This window comes from Dermacentor albipictus, chromosome 7, assembly GCF_038994185.2.
Source record: "Dermacentor albipictus isolate Rhodes 1998 colony chromosome 7, USDA_Dalb.pri_finalv2, whole genome shotgun sequence".
NCBI lineage: Eukaryota > Metazoa > Arthropoda > Arachnida > Ixodida > Ixodidae > Dermacentor > Dermacentor albipictus.
The window spans coordinates 139,313,764-139,332,991 of NC_091827.1; the positions used below are offsets into that span (position 1 = coordinate 139,313,764).

The 19,228-nt window shown below is 44.2% G+C and overlaps 1 protein-coding gene across 1 annotated transcript in view; it reads right to left on the reverse strand.

Moving 5' to 3' along the window:
- Nt5a (5' nucleotidase A) overlaps positions 1-18,426 on the reverse strand; it is a 93,333-nt gene extending 74,907 nt beyond the window's left edge. The window contains exon 1 of the mRNA XM_065425399.2: positions 17,783-18,426. Coding sequence (XP_065281471.2) covers positions 17,783-18,196 — 414 coding nt within the window. The 5' untranslated portion in view covers positions 18,197-18,426. The remainder of the gene's footprint in view (positions 1-17,782) is intronic.
- Positions 18,427-19,228: the final 802 nt, after the last annotated feature.

The following is a 19,228-nucleotide window of genomic DNA, read 5'->3' on the forward strand; positions in this document are numbered from 1 at the left end:
TCTACGAGTTCAAGGTCATGCCATTCGGTCTGCGTTTCGCGCCTGCAACATTACCGCGCGTCATGGACATGGTGTTAGCAGGGTTGAAGTGGCAGACCTGTTTTGTTTACTTAGATGATGTCTTCGTCTTTGCCAAAAATTTCAACGATCACCTTAGGCGGCTTGCGACAGTACTAGAGGCCATCAAATCATCAGGGCTCACTGTGAAGCCTGGAAAGTGCCGCTTCACCTATGATGAGCTTCTGTTCCTGGGCCACGTCATCAGTGAATCTGGAGTCCGCCCCGACACACAAAAGACAGCCGCCATTGTAAAGTTCCAGGAGCCCATCGAAAAGAAGGCAGTGCGTAGATTCCTTAGCATGTGTGCGTACTACAGGCACTTTGTCAAGGACTTTTCACGCATCGCTGAGCCATTGACACATCTAACTAAACCTGCTTGGGCCAATCTGGCCTGCAGTATTGTGAAATAAATAAATAAATAAATTACGTCGAGTGCAAGTGGGAAATGCCACAGGCCTACACATTTGAAGAACTCAAATGATGCATGCAGTCGCCACCGGTACTTGCGCACTATGACGAGTATGCCGATACAGAAACCCATACTGACGCCAGTAGCCTAGGCCTCGGTGCCATTTTAGACCACAGTAAAAGCGGACTTGAACGGGTGATAGCTTACGCCAGCCGGTCGCTGTCAAAAGCGGAAGGGAATTATTCTACGCCCGAAAAGGAATGCCTCGCTATCATTTGGAGCTACAGCAAAATTCTGCCCTTACATATATGGCAGGCCATTCAAAGTTGTCAGTGACCATAACGCATTGTCTTGAATAGCGAATTTAAAGGACCCTTCAGGACTGCTGGCCCAGTGGAGCCTCAGACAACAAGAATACAAGATCACTGTAACCTATAAGTTCGGACGATAATACTCTGATGCCGAGTGCCTATCACGCGCCCTCATTTGCCCGCCACAGCAACATGACGAGGATGACGATGCCTTCCTTGGAATCATAAGCACGGAAGACTTTGCTGAACCGCAACGAGCAGACCCAGAGCTAAATAGCCTCGCTGAGTATTTGGAAGCGCATACCGATGTTGTCCCTAGGGCATTTAAGTGAGGATTGTTCTCGTTCTTGCTTCAAAACAACCTACTAGTAAAGAAGAACTACACACCAGTTTGCGCCAACTATCTTCTTGTTCCCTCAGCACTGCGTCCAGAAGTGCTGTACATCCACAGGACGTACCGACCGCTGGGCACCTCAGATTCTCCCGGACGCTATCGAGGCTACAGGAAAGGTATTACTGGCCGTGCCTGATCGCCGACATTACCCGTTATGTCAGGACATGCCGAGACTGTCAGCGATGCAAGACACCACCAACAAGGCCAGCGGAATTACTACAGCCGATCAAGCCTCCTTGCCAACCATTTCACCAGACTGGGATAGATTTGTTGGGAACCTTTCTGACATCAACAACCAGAAATAAGTGGATCGTCATGGTGATGGACTACCTCAACCGCTTCGCTGAAACAAAAGCTCTGCTGAAAGGAAGCGCAGCCGAAGTGGCGAAATTTTTCGTCGTGAAGATTCTGCTGCGACATGGCACCCCAGAAGTCCTCATTACCGACAGAGGAACGGCCTTTACAGCGGAGCTTACTCAAGCCATTCTGCAATACAGTCAGACAAGGCACAGGAGGACAACTGCCTACGACCCACAGACGAATGGTTTTACGAAGCGCCTGAATAAGACCCTCGCCGACATGCTAGCAATGTACGTCGACATTGAACACAAGACGTGGGATGCCGTCCTGCCGTACGTAACCTTAGCTTACAACACGGCGGCGCAAGAAAGAACACAAATCACACCGTTCAAGCTGGTTTACGGCAGGAACCCGGCAACGACTCTCGATGCCATGCTGCAGAACGCCACCGACGAAGAGAATCTCGACGTCGCTAACTATCTCCAGCGCGCCGAAGAAGCTCGACAGCTCGCCCTCGCCCGCCTACGGATTAAGAACCAGCAGCATACGAACAGCCGACACTACAACCTCCGAAGACGCTATGTCAAGCACTAGCCTGGCGACCGTGTTTGGGTTTGGACCCCGACACGCCGACGAGGACTCAGTGAGAAACTATTGCGACGCTATTTCGTACCCTATAAGATCATCCAATATATTTACTTATTTATTCAAAATACCTTACAGGCCCGAAGATTGGACATGGGGTAAGGGAACCTTATTGGCGAACTGGACTATGAGGTTGTGCGAGACAGCATTTCGCATTTACACCGGCGCTGCGCACGATTTGATGTGGTCTACGTGCTGCGTCCTAAGCTTCCTTTTTCGAACTTCCTTATTTTGTTGTTTCTTTGCTACGGTTGTTTTTGTTTATTACTTGCATTTGTTTGCGGCATCAGGTTGATGCTATTTAAGAGGGTGGTATTGACACGTGTGCTTGTTTATCTTTATCGGGCGACCATGTTTCACCACCTAACAAATATTATCGCACAGTGCAGGATGCACCTGCATGTATCGGAAATTCCTGGAATGCTATCGATGGTTCTCACCGCTGTCTGTCACCGAACCTTGTGTAATGTGATTGCATGTATGAGCGATGTAAATAGTGTAGAACTTTGTGGAAGACACGCAGGTCCCGGCGATTACTCTGGAACATTCGATGACTGGTGTATAAAAGTCGATGAGCTTGACCCGCTGATCGGATTTTGACGATCGCCGACCGTGTTCGCCGCTGTAGCTGTTCTTTAAGTGTAGCCTGCTTTTGTGGGCATAGGTTCGCCCAATAAAACTTAGTTTCATCTTTCACAGTACTGCTGCTGTGTTCTTCACGCATCACTACCACGTGAAAATATAGAAAAAAATAATACCTAGTGAATTAATAAACACACAGTCAGAAGAAGAAATCAGTGAAATATTCATCAGGGATGGTTGCATGTACATTATCATGAATGAGGTCTTGAAATTTGCTTATGTTACATTACGCAGCGATGTGTCATGGCAACAGGTTCCAATCTTTTGATATGCGCAGTATGAAAGATGCAGTGTAGTGCTTTCACATTATGCGTTTTACTTTATTAAGATGGTCCCGCTAAGGATAGTTGCTGGTTACAGGAAGAAGAAATCATGGAAGGATGCGTGACGACAAAGTTTATGGAAAAGTGATAAGCGATAAATTATAAAAGTTATAAATTATAACTTAAGAAAGACTGAAGAAGCCGTAAAAAATGGGCACAGCCAAAAATCAGTGAGAAGGCAACTTGGTATAGGACAAACAATAATGTATGCACTGAAACATACGCAGGGTAATATCATCAGCAATCTCAAACATATAGTAAAAGCAGCGGAAGAATTCTATACTGCCCTGTACAGTACCCAGAGGACTAAGCAGTACTCCATTCGAAACAATAATGAACAGGATACAGAAACTCCTCATATAACTAGAGGTGATGTCAGAAGGGCCTTGCAAGACATGAAACGGGGAAAAGTGGCAGGAGAAGATGGAATAACAGTAGATTTAATCAAAGATGTAGGAGACATAATGCTAGAAAAACTGGCGACTCTCTATACGAAGTGTCTATCGACTGCAAGGGTCCCAGAAAACTGGAATAATTCAAACATTATACTAATCCACAAAAAAGGAGACATTAAAGAAATAAATTATAGGCCGATTAGCTTACTCCCAGTATTATATAAAATATTTACCAAAATAATCTCCAACAGAATAAGGGCAACTCTGGACTTCAGTAAACCAAGGGAACAGGCTGCCTTCAGGAAGGGATACTCTACAATGGATCACATCCATGTCATTAATCACGTTATCGAGAAATCCGCAGAGTACAATAAGCCTCTCTATATGGCTTTCATAGATTACAAAAGAGCACCTAATTTAGCAGAGATACAAGCAGTCCTAGAGGCATTGCGTAATCAAGGAGTACAGACCGCTTACGTAAATACCCTTAAAAATATCTACAGATTCCACAACCACCTTAATTCTACACAAGAAAAGTAGGAAGATGCCTATAAAGAAAGGGGTCAGACAAGGAGACGCACTCTCTCCAATGCGTGCTTGGAAGAAGTATTCAAGTTATTAAACTGGGGAGGTTTAACAGTAAGGATTGACGGTGAATAGCTCAGCAACCTTCGGTTTGCCGATAACATTGTTCTATTCAGCAATACTGCAGATGAGTAACAACAAATGATTGAGGACCTTTACAGAGAGAGTGTAAGAGTGGGGTTGAAGATTGATATGCAGAAGACAAAGATAGTGATGAATAACTGGGCAAAGGAACAAGAGTTCAGGATCGCAAGTCAGCCTCTAGAGTCCGTGAAAGAGTACGTTTACCTAGGTCAACTAATCACAGGGAACCCTGACCAGGAGAAGGAAATTCACAGAAGAATAAAAATGGGTTGGATTGCATACGGTAGACATCGTGAGCTCCTGAATGGGAGCTTACCGTATCATTGAAAAGGAAAATATACAATTAGTGCATTTTACTGGTGCTGACATACAGCGCCGAGACTTGGAGGCTGACAAAGAATCTTGAGAACAATTTCAGGACCGTGCAAAGAGCGATGGAACGAAGAATGCTAGGCATTACTTTAAGAGACAGAAAGAGAGCAGTTTCGATCAGAGAGCAAATGGGTATAAACGAAATTCTAATTGACATTAGGAGAAAAAAATGGCGCTGGGCAGGTCATGTAATGAGCTGATTAGATCATCGTTGGAGCATTAGGGTGACAGAATGGGTACCAAGAGAAGGGAAGCGCAGTAGAGGACGGCAGAAGTCTAGGTGGTATGACAAAATTACGAAATTTGCGGGTTCTAGTTGGAATCGCTTGGCACAGGACAGGGGTAATTGGAGATAGCAGGGAGAGGCCTTCATCCTGCAGTGGACATAAAATAGGCTGATGATGATGATAAGTGAGCAAGCTTACGGCAATGCAAAAGCTCTTGCTATTGAGTGAGATTTGTTAAAGCAGTGACACTAGCAAAAGTTGAGTATTCCGAGTAGATGAAGCAAACAGCAAGGTTCAAAAGGGCTGCTATGTCGTTAATAATGTAGTGTTCATAAAGATCCCCAGATGGCTGAGGCATATTCAATTTTAGGTCGAAATAATGTGGTGTAAACAAGTTTACAAAGGTGAATAGGCACTTGTCTAATGTTATGTTTAAGACGGCTGAGAGAATGATAGCAACAGGTTGTGTTAATAAGGTAATCCCATGATAGGTGAGATTGTAAATGAAGGCCAAGGTACTTGTACATTGATGTCAGTTCAATAGAGCTGTCATTTAATTAGTAAGATGAAGGTACATAGCAAACATGGTTGGTGAATGACACAGCCTTTGTTTTGCTGTGATTTAGTTACATTAGCCAGGATGAACACCATGAACTTATCGTGTTAAGGTTGGGTTGTAACGTCAGCTGGTTAGTGATGCAGGATACATTATGATATATGATGCAATCATCAGCGAAGAGTCTAATTCTGGATGACAGTGAAGATTGTTAATGTAGATTAAAAATAGTAACGGTCCAATCACACGGCCCTGGGGGACACCAAAAGTGACGTGTCCGAAAGATAAGGTAGTGACATTAACAGAAGTGAATTGCATGCAAGCTGATAAGAAATCGCTTATCCATGCTACACCATTAAGGTGAATGTTAAGCTTTTCTAATTTGGTCAATAGCCGGTGGTTTAGGTCATGATTATAAGCTTTTAGACAGTCTAGAAAAATTGCATCTGCTTGCTAACCTGCAATTATAGAAGAATGAATATCATGGATGAAGCCAGCAAGTTGCATGTCACAAGAATATCTTCTTCGAAAACTGCACTGGTATTTGAATAAATGTTATGTTCTTTGAGGCAGTTAATGATCTGAGAATGTATAAGGTGCTTTAGAAGTTTAGTTTAATGATATGGTCTGTTTTCTCATGATGCTCGGCCAGCACATTCGATGCCATGCTTGCCTTTGCCACGTGGTGCTGCTTCTTTCTTTTCCTAAAATTTCCCAATTCACAGGTATATTATCATCATCGTCGTCAGATTATTTTTATGTCCACTGCATGACAAAGGTCCTGTACTTATTATCTCCAATTACCACTGTCTTGCACTAGCCGATTCTAACCTGCAAATTTCCCTATTTCATTGCCCCACCCAATTTTCTGCGGTCCTGCACTGCCCGTCCCTTGGCACACTTTCTGCAACTTAACGGTCCTCCGGTTATCTGCCCTACACATTACGTGGCATGCCCAGTTCAATTTTTTTCTCTCTTAATGCCAACTAGAATATCGGCTATCACCATTTGCTCTTGGATCTACACCACTTTCTTTCCATTTCTTAACAATACGCCTAACATTTCTCGTTCCATCACTCTTTGCATGGCCCTTAACTTGTTCTCAAGCTTCTTTGTTAACCTCCAAGTTTCTGCCCCATATTTTAGTACCAGTATAATGCCATATATGCCATTGTTATTAACAATCCTGGCCAGTACACCATGTGGAGTAGAAGAAAAAATTAAGAATGATGACAAGAAAACTGCCATCTTTAGAAACATGTATTCCCGTTTGTGTATCACAGTCGTGGTTTTTGTGTCTTCGTGTATGAATTTTTATTTTATTTTTGTTAACAGCATTATATGAAATGTGTGCTTTCAGTCAACCGTTATGAAGGAGGCCAACAATACCTACACACAGGCTATAAAGCTCGGCAAAAAGTTGACTTTTCTCACAATTGCGAATGATGCTAAGAAGCTTTGTCGTGTTAACCTTTCCAAAGATAATTTGGTCACGCTGACTGATTCCAGTGGTTCACCGGTACCCGATGATGTATGTCCCCCTGTCCTTAATTCTGTATGTTGCAAAAACTTTGCTGTATGTACTGACCCTGTACTTCCAACTCTTGCGTGTTGCAGTTAGCCGGCCATAGACTATTATCATAGAAACTCATGGCGCCGAAAATGTAATTAAAGGTCTGAAGTTGTCATCAAGTTCTGGTGCTGATTTGATTAATGTGAAATTTCCAAAAAATACTTTTGTTTATTTATCTGTTGCACTTTCAAGAATTTTTCAGCAATCTCTGGACATTCATCAGCTCCCTACAGATTGGAAGGTGGTCTCATTTCACAAGCCCAGTGGCAAAAATTCGCCCCTCAACTACCATCCCATTCACCTGCATCCCTTGCAAGGTCCTTGGGCACATGTTGTATTCGCCTTTAGCGAAGCACTTGCACAATAATTCATTTTTTCCCAGAAGCATATGGTTTCCAAAAAAACGTTGTGTTGCAAAACTCAAGTTATTCCTTTTACTCACAGCTTACGTCTTATTTTCGACAAGGGTTCATTTGCAGACTGCGTTGTTTTTAGTTCTCCAAAGCCTTCGAATAAGTGTGTCATTAATTGCTTCTATTTAAATTGAGTAAACTTAATCTTGCTCCTAGCCTGTTTGATGGCTCGAACATATTTCTCTTTCATCGGTCACAGTATGTTGTGTCAAATAACCATATGTCCCCTCCTAACCCCATAGACCCTGGTTTGCCACAAGGATCAGTTGTAAGCCCTCTTCTTTTTCATATTTACATTAACGATTTATCCAACGATGTTTTTTCTAGCACTTACCTTTTTGCAGACGATTGTGTTATCCACCGTGAAATCTCAGACAAATCTGATAGCAAATTCCTACAAGACTCTAACTGGTGTGACGTGTGATTAATGCAACGGAACTGTAAATGTATGCCTGTAAGTTGCAGCAATATTCCTCTGCCGAACCTCAATGATACTCCCCTAGAAGCCGTAACCTCCTATAAATACCCTTACACAACGATAAGATAATTAACAATACCAACCGCATGCTATACTACATTTGCCGAAATATTTTTTCTGCTCTTACATCATTAAAGTTAATCTTGTACGAAACGCTTACCAGGAGTAAAATGGCATATGCTTCATCCATCTGGGACTTGCACCTTGAAATCCTTATTCAATCACTTTAACTAATAGAAAACAATGCTGGGTGTTTCATTTATAGCAATTATAGCTGCACGTCAAGTGTAACTTCCATGAAAAACTCTTTGCTTGCTCTGCTCTCAGCCCGACGCAAGTGCTGTCGCCTTGCTTTATTTCATAAACGATATTTCCAGAATTCCTACCCGCGCGATAACCTTTTATCATATCTTACCTACATTTCCTTTCAAATTGATGATAGCCATGAGGTTGAAATAATTCAACGCCATACCAGAACCTCTCCCGAATCATTCGTTCTTAGGACCTCTCAGGAATGGAACCACCTTCCCAGCAGAGTTGTTGCAATCAAGGACAATCAAGTTTCGTTCGGCCATATCAGACATCATCGCTCCTGGACACAATTACCTAGTCAACTTTGCTGTGTCAACTAACCACTTTTTGCTGCTTTGTTATTTACTTACGTATATGTTTTTTACCCGCTCCCCTCTGTAATACTTCAGTCTTGAGGGTACAATAAAATAAATAAATAATGAACTTGCCCTGTGTGGCCAGGTTCGTATCAAGCTTCAAAGTGCAGCTTTTTGACCCGATCATCGTTGCAACTTTGTTTGCAGAATAAATTAAATACAATTTATTGAAGCTAGTGCTGCTGGAACCTCCACAATCAAACGATGCCACAGGGACGACCTACGACACGTTATGTCACTTGCTGTGTCCCTATGCGTGCTCCAACTTTTTCACTGTTATGGCGAACAAATATTTTCAGTGTTCTTAGTGTCATTTTTTGTTTTAAAGTCTTTATGTCATAATTAAATGATTTATTTTAGAGTGGTTTAGCAGTGCCAAATAAAGACATATAAAGTCCATTTCACCTGTCATAGTAATATTGCGATTTCAGATGTGGAAACAGCAGCTGTGGCAAATGTGTTGCTGATACCTTCGTGTGTGTAATTCTCGTTTTAAAAAAAAAATGTTTGGTCTTGATTTCTCTGTTGGAAATCTTTTTTCATATCGAAAGAATGCCAAATCTTTGGAAGAACACTTTCGTAGTCTAAATTGATGTAGTACCTGTCTTGTGGTATCCCTTAAAATGGCTTTTTAGCACATTCACTGGCGATAATCAGGTTTCAGTATTACCACTGAAAACCTCCTCATGCTCACAGCAAACGTCATTTGCTGCATAGTAGGACTTTGAAGCACTGCCAGAGTACTCTCAAATGAGCACTAAATGTTTTTGGTTACCTTGCTACCCACTCTATACATTCTATACATTCAACTGAGTATCACATCGGTGAAAGCTTCAAGCAGCCTGTGGATAAGTGAGCACTAAACAACCTGCTACGAGCAAAAGAGGACCAGAAGCCTAGATTGAAATTTTCTATTAACACAAAGCCCACTGAAAAATGCTGATGCTTACTTGAACGTTGATATATACTAGCTTGACACAATATTTATCTCTTTTAGATAACATGGCAATACGGTATGTCCACACTCAGGTGATGGCTCCCTCGGAGCAATGAAAAGCATTGGACATAGCATTAGAAGGAGTGCAGAAGTATCTGTAGGAATGGCCCTGTATTCGTGACATGGCTTAGATGCAATAGCGAAACAGGTCAGGAGGCAATATACATTATGTTTGTATTATGGTCTGTCCAACCTCATAATGAAGTAACACAGTTCGAAGCACGCACTAAGTTTTGCAAGGCTTCAAAGACAGTCACATTCCACTAATTCAGCAGCATGTAATGCCATTATCTCCAAGGCCATGCTTTACGGCTTACTGTAGTGCCACTGCTCATTATTGGACAAGCAGAATGTGCTGCAAACGACTTGAAATGCATAGAAAAGGTCAAGTTTAATTTTACTAAATTGGGAATGCCAAACCTGCGCTTAGCCAAAAGTGAATTCTAAAACACCAGTTAGTATCACTTGCAGTTAGTATCACAGTTATTGCTGGCCTGGCTTACCAGGCCAGCATACTAGTCAGTAACGAGCACACCACAACAGAATGTAGTAAGCCATGGACACACATCAAACGAGGCCAACAAAAAAAATCGACTATCCCCGTTTATAGGAATCGGTCATAACATGAAAGGAAAATATGTATTCTAAGGAGCAGTGATACCATTCTAGCACATTCACAAATACAAGTCCCTAAATATGCACCCTTCTGTTAGTTTTGCTCAGAGTGAAGTAATGGCAAGCATGCAAGGCATATGGTGCAGTGCAGCATAAACAAAACCCTCGAGGTTACCGGGCACCACGAATATACCCGACACGATGATGAGCACGTATTTTGTGAGGCTAGAGCTCCGGCGGCTTTGTGCATGCGCACCCATACATTTGCTCAAAGGCGAGCAGATGCACATTCATCAAACCCACTCAGTGAGTGGCATCTAAGGGCTGAAAATGAGCTTGCGATGAAAAGTGAGCAGCCTGCAGGTGCACCATTGTCCTTTGCCTCCCCTTTCCAACTGCTCCTAGCAATCCTTTCTGTGTGTAACTCCTCCCTCCTGCCTCCATATCATTCTACCGTTCTCCGAATGTCCCTCATTCAGCTGTCACCACCTTATAAAATGGCAAAGTGGTGCCCTCTCGCAGGAAATTTGTGTGACAATGATTGGGTATCGTACTCTGCTGAGCACTGGGCCACAAGCCAGGGTGGGCTTGGTGGCGCACCAACCATGGCCTGCATTGCCTGTTATCCTTGCACAGACTCCCCTTGGCCTGTATTCTGGCTGCTCTTACTGCTCTGCCATGTGCTGTCGGCAAAGACATGGTATCCCTTCACTGGGAAACACAGTTTACAGTTCCACCCACCACTACTCAGGCAATTGTTTTCTGATGCAGAACAAATGCTGCACAGTTTCCTTCTTCTACCCGCCATCCCTGGTTTTCCCAACCCTTTGCAACATGCATCACCAATCATGACGCAATTATGCAAGGATAAAAAAAACGGACATCAGCGCACACTTCAATGAGCTTGGTGGCACACCAGCTATGGCCGTCCCTTGCCTGCATCGCCTATTATTTTTGCAGACTCCCCTTGGCCCATCTTGTGGCTGCTCTTGCTAGTCTGCCACGAGTTCTCCGCATAGACATGGCATCCCTCTGCTGGGAAATGCAGCAGTTCACAGTTTTGCAGAGTTCACAGTTCACATGCAGAGCCAATGCTGTGCAGCTTCCTCTTGCTACCCTCTGTTCCTGGTTTTCCCATCACCCATTTCAACAGGTATCATACAGTCAACCGTGACATTGTTATGCATGGATACAGGACACAACAGCAACTGCTCGCACTTCAGTGGGCTTGGTGCCATACCAGCTATGGTCAGCACTCACCTACATCAGCTGCTATTCTTACAGGAAAAAATTATCATTTGTACCACAAACTCGTTACACAGCATTGGTTGTGGGGCCAAGCCCCAGCTGTTGGGCTAGTTTGATATGTAACTGTGCATCTGCAATATTTGTAGAACTGTTGCTCCTTGCGGGTGACATTCAAGAAAGCCCTAGTCCTTCTCAAGTCCTTCACGGGAATGAAACCACATTGGAATGGAATGCAAACGGGCAGAAGTAATGAATGGCTCCTAGGCTTGATTACATGAATGAGAGATGTATGTTGGTGGCCTGGCCAAGTGCACTCCGGCCACGAAACTTGACCTGCGCAAATGAATCAGCCCAGTGTCATTCAGAGGGTCCAACGGGGAAAGAAAACTTTACACTTGTTTTCGTGCGTTTAGGCTTTCTTCTGGCGCAACAGCAGATGTGTATCTTTGTCTAGTTTTTTTGCACTGCAAGTTTCTCGATTATGAATCAACAATAGACTGACAATGCATTCCTGAAGAAAATATGCATTGAAGTTAGCATGGACAGCCGGGAAAATTGGTACACTTGCATTCTTGAGAACTTAAAGGACGGGGAAAGAATACTGACAAATTGAAAAGAATTAGTACCCATTGATGGAAACATACCCATAGATGCTCTCTTTGTAGATTTCCAAAAGGCTTTCGACAAGGTACCTCATGAATGGCTCTTCCTAAAACTATCTCTTAATTTTAATCCTTGTGTTCTCCAACGGATACGCAACTTTCTGACTAACCGTCAACAGTTCGTTTACGCTAACTAACTCTCGTCTAATTTATCACCCGTTATCTCCGGCATGCCACAACGCACTGTCCTGGGGCAACTACTTTTCTTAATTTACATTAATGACTTAACGATAGGTTGTTCTTCCAAAATTCGTTTATTTGCTGATGCTTGTGTAATCTATCGTCCTATTACTAACGATGCTGATTCTCGTGCTCTCCAGTCTGACCTTAACGCCATTGAAGCTTGGTGTAATAATTGGCCAATGTTCCTCAACATCAAAAAAAACGTTGCTACTTACATTCGATCGTCGCCAATCATTTACTTCAGATAATTATGTTATCACCGGTTCGGAAATATGGGCTGTGACTTCTTATAAGTACTTAGGTATTAACTTGTCCAATAACCTCGGTTGGTCTTCGCACATTTGCAGCATTAGCAATGATGCCAATCATGTATCATGCTACCTGTGCCGTAATCAACCATCTTGCTCTCCCCTAGTAAAATTACTTGCATATTTAACAATTGTTAGACCCAAACTGGAACATGCATGTTCAAGGTGGGACCCATACCAATCTAACCTGGCAACAGCACTGGTATCCACACAGAATCGTGCAGCATGGTTAATTCATTCTGACTACTCTTACCACACTAGCGTTACTAAACTTAAGTCATCTCTGAACCTTCCAACCCTAGAGCACCGCAGCAAAACAGCAAGACTGTGCCTCTTTTACAAATTTTATCACTCGCTCGTTCACCAGACTGACATCACGCCTGCGCATCGCACTTCATATCGTCATAGCCATTCAAACGCGGTTTATCCCCCTCCAGCTTGCACCACCACTCATCTTAACTCTTTCTTCGTTCAAACAGCGAAAAACTGGAATCATCTACCTGCTGAAGCAGTGCACCACTCCAGTCATTCATTGTTCAAGGCATTCATTGAAAATATGATCCAAATATGCCCACCCCTCATGTAAAACTTTAAATGGGGTACTTGAGGTACGAATAAATAAATTAGTGCAGGTGGTCCTTGTCAACCTTATTACACTCATTTTTCACTGCACAGGTTTCAAGAACACATTAAAAAAAAAAGACTGGTGAAAATGCCTCCACAAAGCCCCAGCGCAACCTTTCCATAACATTGCGGATTAATTATGACGGCGTCTCCCCCTATGCCTTTTAATTGGTCATTCTGGACTGCCAAGAACTACCTACACACTGCTCTATATTTTGTTTGGCCAAGAAGCTGGGTTGCACTAACCCGAGGCCAGTTGCACCATACGTCTTTCACACTGGCAATCAGTTCGGAGTTAGTCCAGAGACCTGTTCTGGCTCTGTCAATCATGAAGAAGCATAAGCCAGCATACTCGCCTCACAAGTAAACTGATTCACTCCATAATCATTTCACTGGCGGGAGATAGAGCATTGTGAGTTACACAAGACATTCTAAATGAGCAAGATGCATTAGCCATTAGAAAGAGAACGGTGTTTTTTTTTTCTTTTTGCACTACTAAAGCTGTCCAATGGGAACAAAATATTTTGAGATCAATGACACGGCCGCTCGATCCAAAAGCACAAGGTGCGGCCCGCTGTGTCGCGCCTGAACGGCGTCTCGGGCCTAGTTCTCCGTGCGCTCACTTCGGCGCCCCTGCTCGGGGATGGCTGCTGATAGAGAGCGCATTCACAGCTGTGTCGGCACGCGCTATCTCCACTCCAGTCAAGGCGTAAATAATGCGTTTTATATTTGGAAATTGCAGACAAAAGCTTTCAAGTCGTCATTAGAAGTGCTGATTACGCCACAAATGCCAGCAGATTGGCACAGGGGTGGAAATCTGTTCTAGAATACGCCTGAACGCTATCCGTGACGGTTGCCCGTACGATGCACGACCTGGTGATGCACTTCCATCGAGAGGTTCTGCTTGAAGCAATCTATCAGTACATCTATGCACTTCTCGTGAACACGTAAGCAAAGTAAAAACTTTACATAGGGAGAACTTGTACCGAGTTTCCCATATAATGCAAACTAACTTAGATGAATAAAAACGCTTATCATTGCGAATAATCATCAGTAGATTGTTTCTCATGAAAACAATGCATATTGAGTGATGCTAGAGGTTATCTAAGGAGTGCACCCCTTTTAACGAAGCTTCAAAAGGCCTCTGCTTCGAACATGCTCATACCCTTTATTTGAGCACGCTTTCCATAAAATACATTCCCTCAGGATTCTTTCATTGTAGGCAGGGTTTTTTTTTTCCATGAAGTGCCCACTTAGTTGCTGATAAAAACAGCAGTTTTGTCTCCTTTTTCCGCTCTTTGTAATACCTGAAGAAAGGACTGAATTTCGTTGTTGTTTTCGTAAACTAAGAGGCGGTTTTTCATTTCGTCCTGTTCGGACTGCAATTTTCTCAACTCTTCCCCTTGACGGGCAATGTCTTTTTTTTTTCAATCCCTTGACTGCTTTAGGACGTCCACAATATCTAATGTAGTTTGGCAGACCTGGTCAACAGAAAAACTACGTTCAGAGCATGATTCTAAGGCAGTCTCTGGAACTAGAGCTTCCACCTCGTCGCTGAGAAACTGCAAGGCACTTTCGATGGTGGGGCTTTCTCCTGAGCTGCCGCAATTATCGCTTGCCTCAGCTACTGTGTGATCAGTAAAGTTTCTTCGATGGCGTTTTTTGGGCTGCACATTCTCTTTTTGCAGGTACTGTGGATATTTGCAAAACATGGTCGGTACCGCATTCGGAAGCAGGAGCCTAAGTTTCGTGTTCTTTTTATTCTGTAAAGTGCAGGGAACAAACCAGAGACCTATCGCTCGGTTCCCACTTGCTTCCTTTTCCCGACGCTCCTTGGCGAGAGATATTTTTTAGCCACGCTTCTCGATGCTCCAAGTCGCAGGGAAACTCTGGATATTTCATAGTCGGGTCCTTTTTGGCATTTGTGTCGCAGAGTGGCACACAACAGTTGCGCGGCATCGAGCCACATGAACGAGGCTGGCTATGGCACACACGCACACCGAAGAGCCTTAACAAAGCACAGCAAGCACAGGCAAACTTGCTCACACACACGCACGCGAAAAAAGCAGGAGATTAATGCATATCGCATGAGGCAAACACGTTCTGACGCGAATCAACTTGCTCACACACACGCACGCGAAAAAGCACGAGACTAACACATTCTGACGCAGGAACCAACGCCCGCTTAGCCCCGGCGCAAAGTTGCGAAAGCATCCCCGAGCAGTGGCGCCCTCACCAAGAAAAGTGGTTGCAGCTGTAAACTCGGCCAAGACGCGCACGCCTATTGTCCGCAGCACGACGTAGCTGGCTGCACCTTGCTTTGTATCGAGCGGCCGTGTCAATGACGTCAATTATGTCCCAGCACTGCAGTATAGGGTGCAAGCAGTGAAGCTCGCCTGCAATGCAGCGCTGCAGTGCCTCAGGGCAGGTCGCCACATTTGTGGTTGCTCCTAGGCAGACGACAGCGCGTCCTGCTCGGCATTGCTGCGCAAAGGCATCTTGTTTTATCACGTGTGGTTCCGCTTCAACAAGATACTAATATTAAGTGTTTGACTGAATGTGCTGTGTGAACGTGCGATATACTGAGCTGGGTGGTGTAGGTGTGAGTTTTGACTAAATATTCTTTATTCTTTCTTTATTTGTTTCCATTGCTAAAATACAATAACGGGGGCTAAGATAAAAGCTGCAATGAGGCAGCTTGAGGTGCCCTTAGCCCCCATGTTACATGGTGGCAGTGAGTAGCGCAATCAGCCGTACGCAAAGAACAATACATATAAATAATAATTACAATCATCAATCAATTCAAGAGAATTTTCTATAACTGAACAAACAAAAAAGGAACAAAGAAATGGGATAAGGACAAATAAAAGTAATGCAGATATTACGCACCACCACATTGCATACACTTGGCAATACGTAAATAAAAGTGAAAATCGCGTACACTTGATGCATAATTAAAAGTGAAAAGATACGATGGTTGATTAATATTGGAATAATTAAGAGAAAGAAAAGGACGAGCAAAAATTATGTCATTACAAACATTTAACAAGACACACATGTGAATACAGGTGAAAAAGAAATTACGCTCGATTCATTACTTAGGAGAAGGTTCTGATAAGTAACGACAGTTCTGACCGTGTTATGTTAATGTCAATCGATCCCCGGGTATGCGCTCATGGGTCTGGATGCATTAGCAGTGGATGGTGGGGTTCACGCACTTTTTATAAGTGGTCAAGAAGCAAGCGCAACAATGTCAGCATTCGAGTGCGGGTTTTTACAACATGCTTACAGAGCCGAATGTGCAAACAAGCATCTGCAATTCCGGCTGTGCAGCTACTGTGTGCTTGCATTGAGCTCTGTCGGCCTTCAGCAACAGCACATATGAATGCCTGCATCATCTTCCTAAATGCATGAGGGTAGCTTTTACAGTGCAGGAAAGATGGGTGTTATCTCTGCCGCATTTAGTCATTCGAACTCAAACCCATGCACCCTGCTAAGTACGCAAAGCTTGTGCCATCAGTGGGAAGTAGCCCTCGCTTCGGCAACGAGCCAAATAAATGGACGCACGGTTTGTTCGCACGTTGTTGTGGTCATATTGAAATCAAGTTGACCACGTGAAGCTTGCGTCTAGGACATGGCCTTTTAAGAATGCAAAATCAATGTAGTTCGCTGGGCGCGAAACGTCAACGAAGTGCGGCGCTGAGCTGCAGTCTATTCAAAACATTGCAATCACAACCATTCAAGTGCATAACTTCCAAGAGTTTGATCACATCCCTTATTACAGAAGGTGAAACTTCTTAGTGATGACGTCGTTATCATCATTCCAAAATGCGAACAAGTTAGTCAAATTAGCTAGCACACCATTTTACCAGCGACATTTTCCAGTTGTCTCGAATCCACTGATCGACGGGGCAATGAATAGCAATAAGTCAAATGCCCAGCTTCATCATCGCAATTTAAGGCTTGCGCACCACCATGAATACCAGAAAAATTGCTAACATGCGATTATGCTTTTGCACCAGCCTGTAGAATACTGTGGCGATAAGCTGTTCATATTCTGCTGTAAAGGGTACCTTCGTGCATTTAGGAAGAAGTCGCAGCAGGAATACAGGCTGTTGCTGAAGTCCTATGGAGTTAAATACAGTGCATGGGCTCGTAAACGCAGATGCTTGTTCACACATTCGGTTACATAAGAACGTCACAGAATCTCACCCTCGAATTCTGATATCTCTGTGCTTGTTTCCTGACCTATTAGAACAAGCGTGTGAACCACACCTTACACTGCTCATGCATCTCGACCCAAAAGCGCATACCTGGAGATCAATTGACATATTTAGCTAAAGCTCACCACTACATCACCAAGATCACTACATTTCACGTTCACAGAGCACATTCAGTAAAACATTTATTAGTAGTTTTCTTGTCGAAGCGGAACCACACGCGATAAAACAAGATGCCTTTGCACAGCAATACCGGGCAGAACACGTTGTCGTCTGCTGAGAACCACAAATGTCGCAGCCTGGGCCGAGGCAGCGCCGCGTTGCGGCCGAGCTTCCTGCATACACGCTATCAGCGCAAAATTCAATACAGGTTACCGCTAAAAAAAATTTCGATGGTGTTCTTAAAGAATATTTCACCAATATAAAGTGGTGATCGCTAACAGTGAGCCCCTTATCTATTCCCGAACGACTTGCCATAAGCCAGACAAACCTCCGAATCTGAAAGGCGTTTGAAACCCTTTAAGGCGCGGTCTACTCTCCCGCTGGCGTCAAACTTGACCAGGAGGCCACGCTTTTTGTCCACCAGCAGACCTCTCTGCGAGAATGCCCGCGCACTGGCCCACAACCTGTTGCCCGGCCGCTGGTGACCAGCGCTCGTAGAAAGGTAGTCGCCGACACTTCTGTGGATGAGTTCGAACAGCGCTGGCAACCGGTAGCGCGCCAGTGTGTTGTCCAAGTCGAACCCCACAACGTCATAGTCGACCAGGCAGAAGGTTCCGGCCCCACCGCTACAAGAGCTGTCGACATTTGGCCGCGTAGTAGTCGACATGCAGCGCGAACTAAAAACGACAGCACTGCGGCGAGAACGAAGTCGACGAGCGACCACCGCTAGAGAAACGATCATGCCGCGCACACACACCACGGGTACCACGTCGGCTAGTATGACAGCAGCACGCTGCTGGCTGGGTCCCAGGTAACAATTTTCAGTGGCGAACGAGCCTCTTCTCGAAACCGAACGTTGGGTGGTAGCGCTGAGCTCAGTGTCACAAATACAAAGCCCACACTCTGACTATTACATGCTATTACCACAGAACACCTATACAAACTTAGAGAAGGGAAACTGTACCTTCCACAGTGCTACGGAAATAAGCGTAGCGGTGGCGTCGTGAACTAAAGTATGTGACCACAGGTGGCGCTGTACAAAGGAAATGGGTAGAGTTACTGTATGCTACCAACGTGTATGCTACCGCAGGTCATATACAGTAACTCTAGAAACGGGGTTTTGCACACGCTTTACCAGGTGTTCTGTGGCTTTACTGGGTTTCTGGCTGCTGCGCCTTGATCGTGCTCCCGCCAGTTTAGTTGTTGTGTAGCAAACGTAGCGCCTGTATTCAGTAGGCGCAACGTTTGCCACACAGCAACCTAACTGGCGGGAGCACGATCGAGGTGCAGAATACATGTAGCGCTCAGTCATATCGAGTTAAGGCACACTCTGAACTGACTTTTAAGGGCATCCCGAGCGGTTTTTCATTTATTACGCCGCCGTTACGCCGAGTTGTGCCGCCGCGCTCCAGCTGTTGCATTTCGTGTAGGGCTACCGACAGAATGCGGTTTCCAGGTGGCACGATGGCCTCGACTGGAATAAACGCACATGACACCAAAGATTGAGTAGGCCTGAAAATATTTTATTTGCATTTTACAAGCACAACAAAAAGCACACGTCTACGCATCCACACAAACGCGGTTACATAGTCAAGAACATAGGCAAGAAATGGCTCATTAATAAGGGTAGCACAAACGCACAAGAAAGAAGACCTAAGCTACAAAACGTACGGTCGGCTGCTAAGTATAATAATTTCCCTGTCACCACGTGTCACTTTTATACAGCATCTTTACAGCACTACCAGGCCGGGTAGTATGGCGAAAGAACGCAACA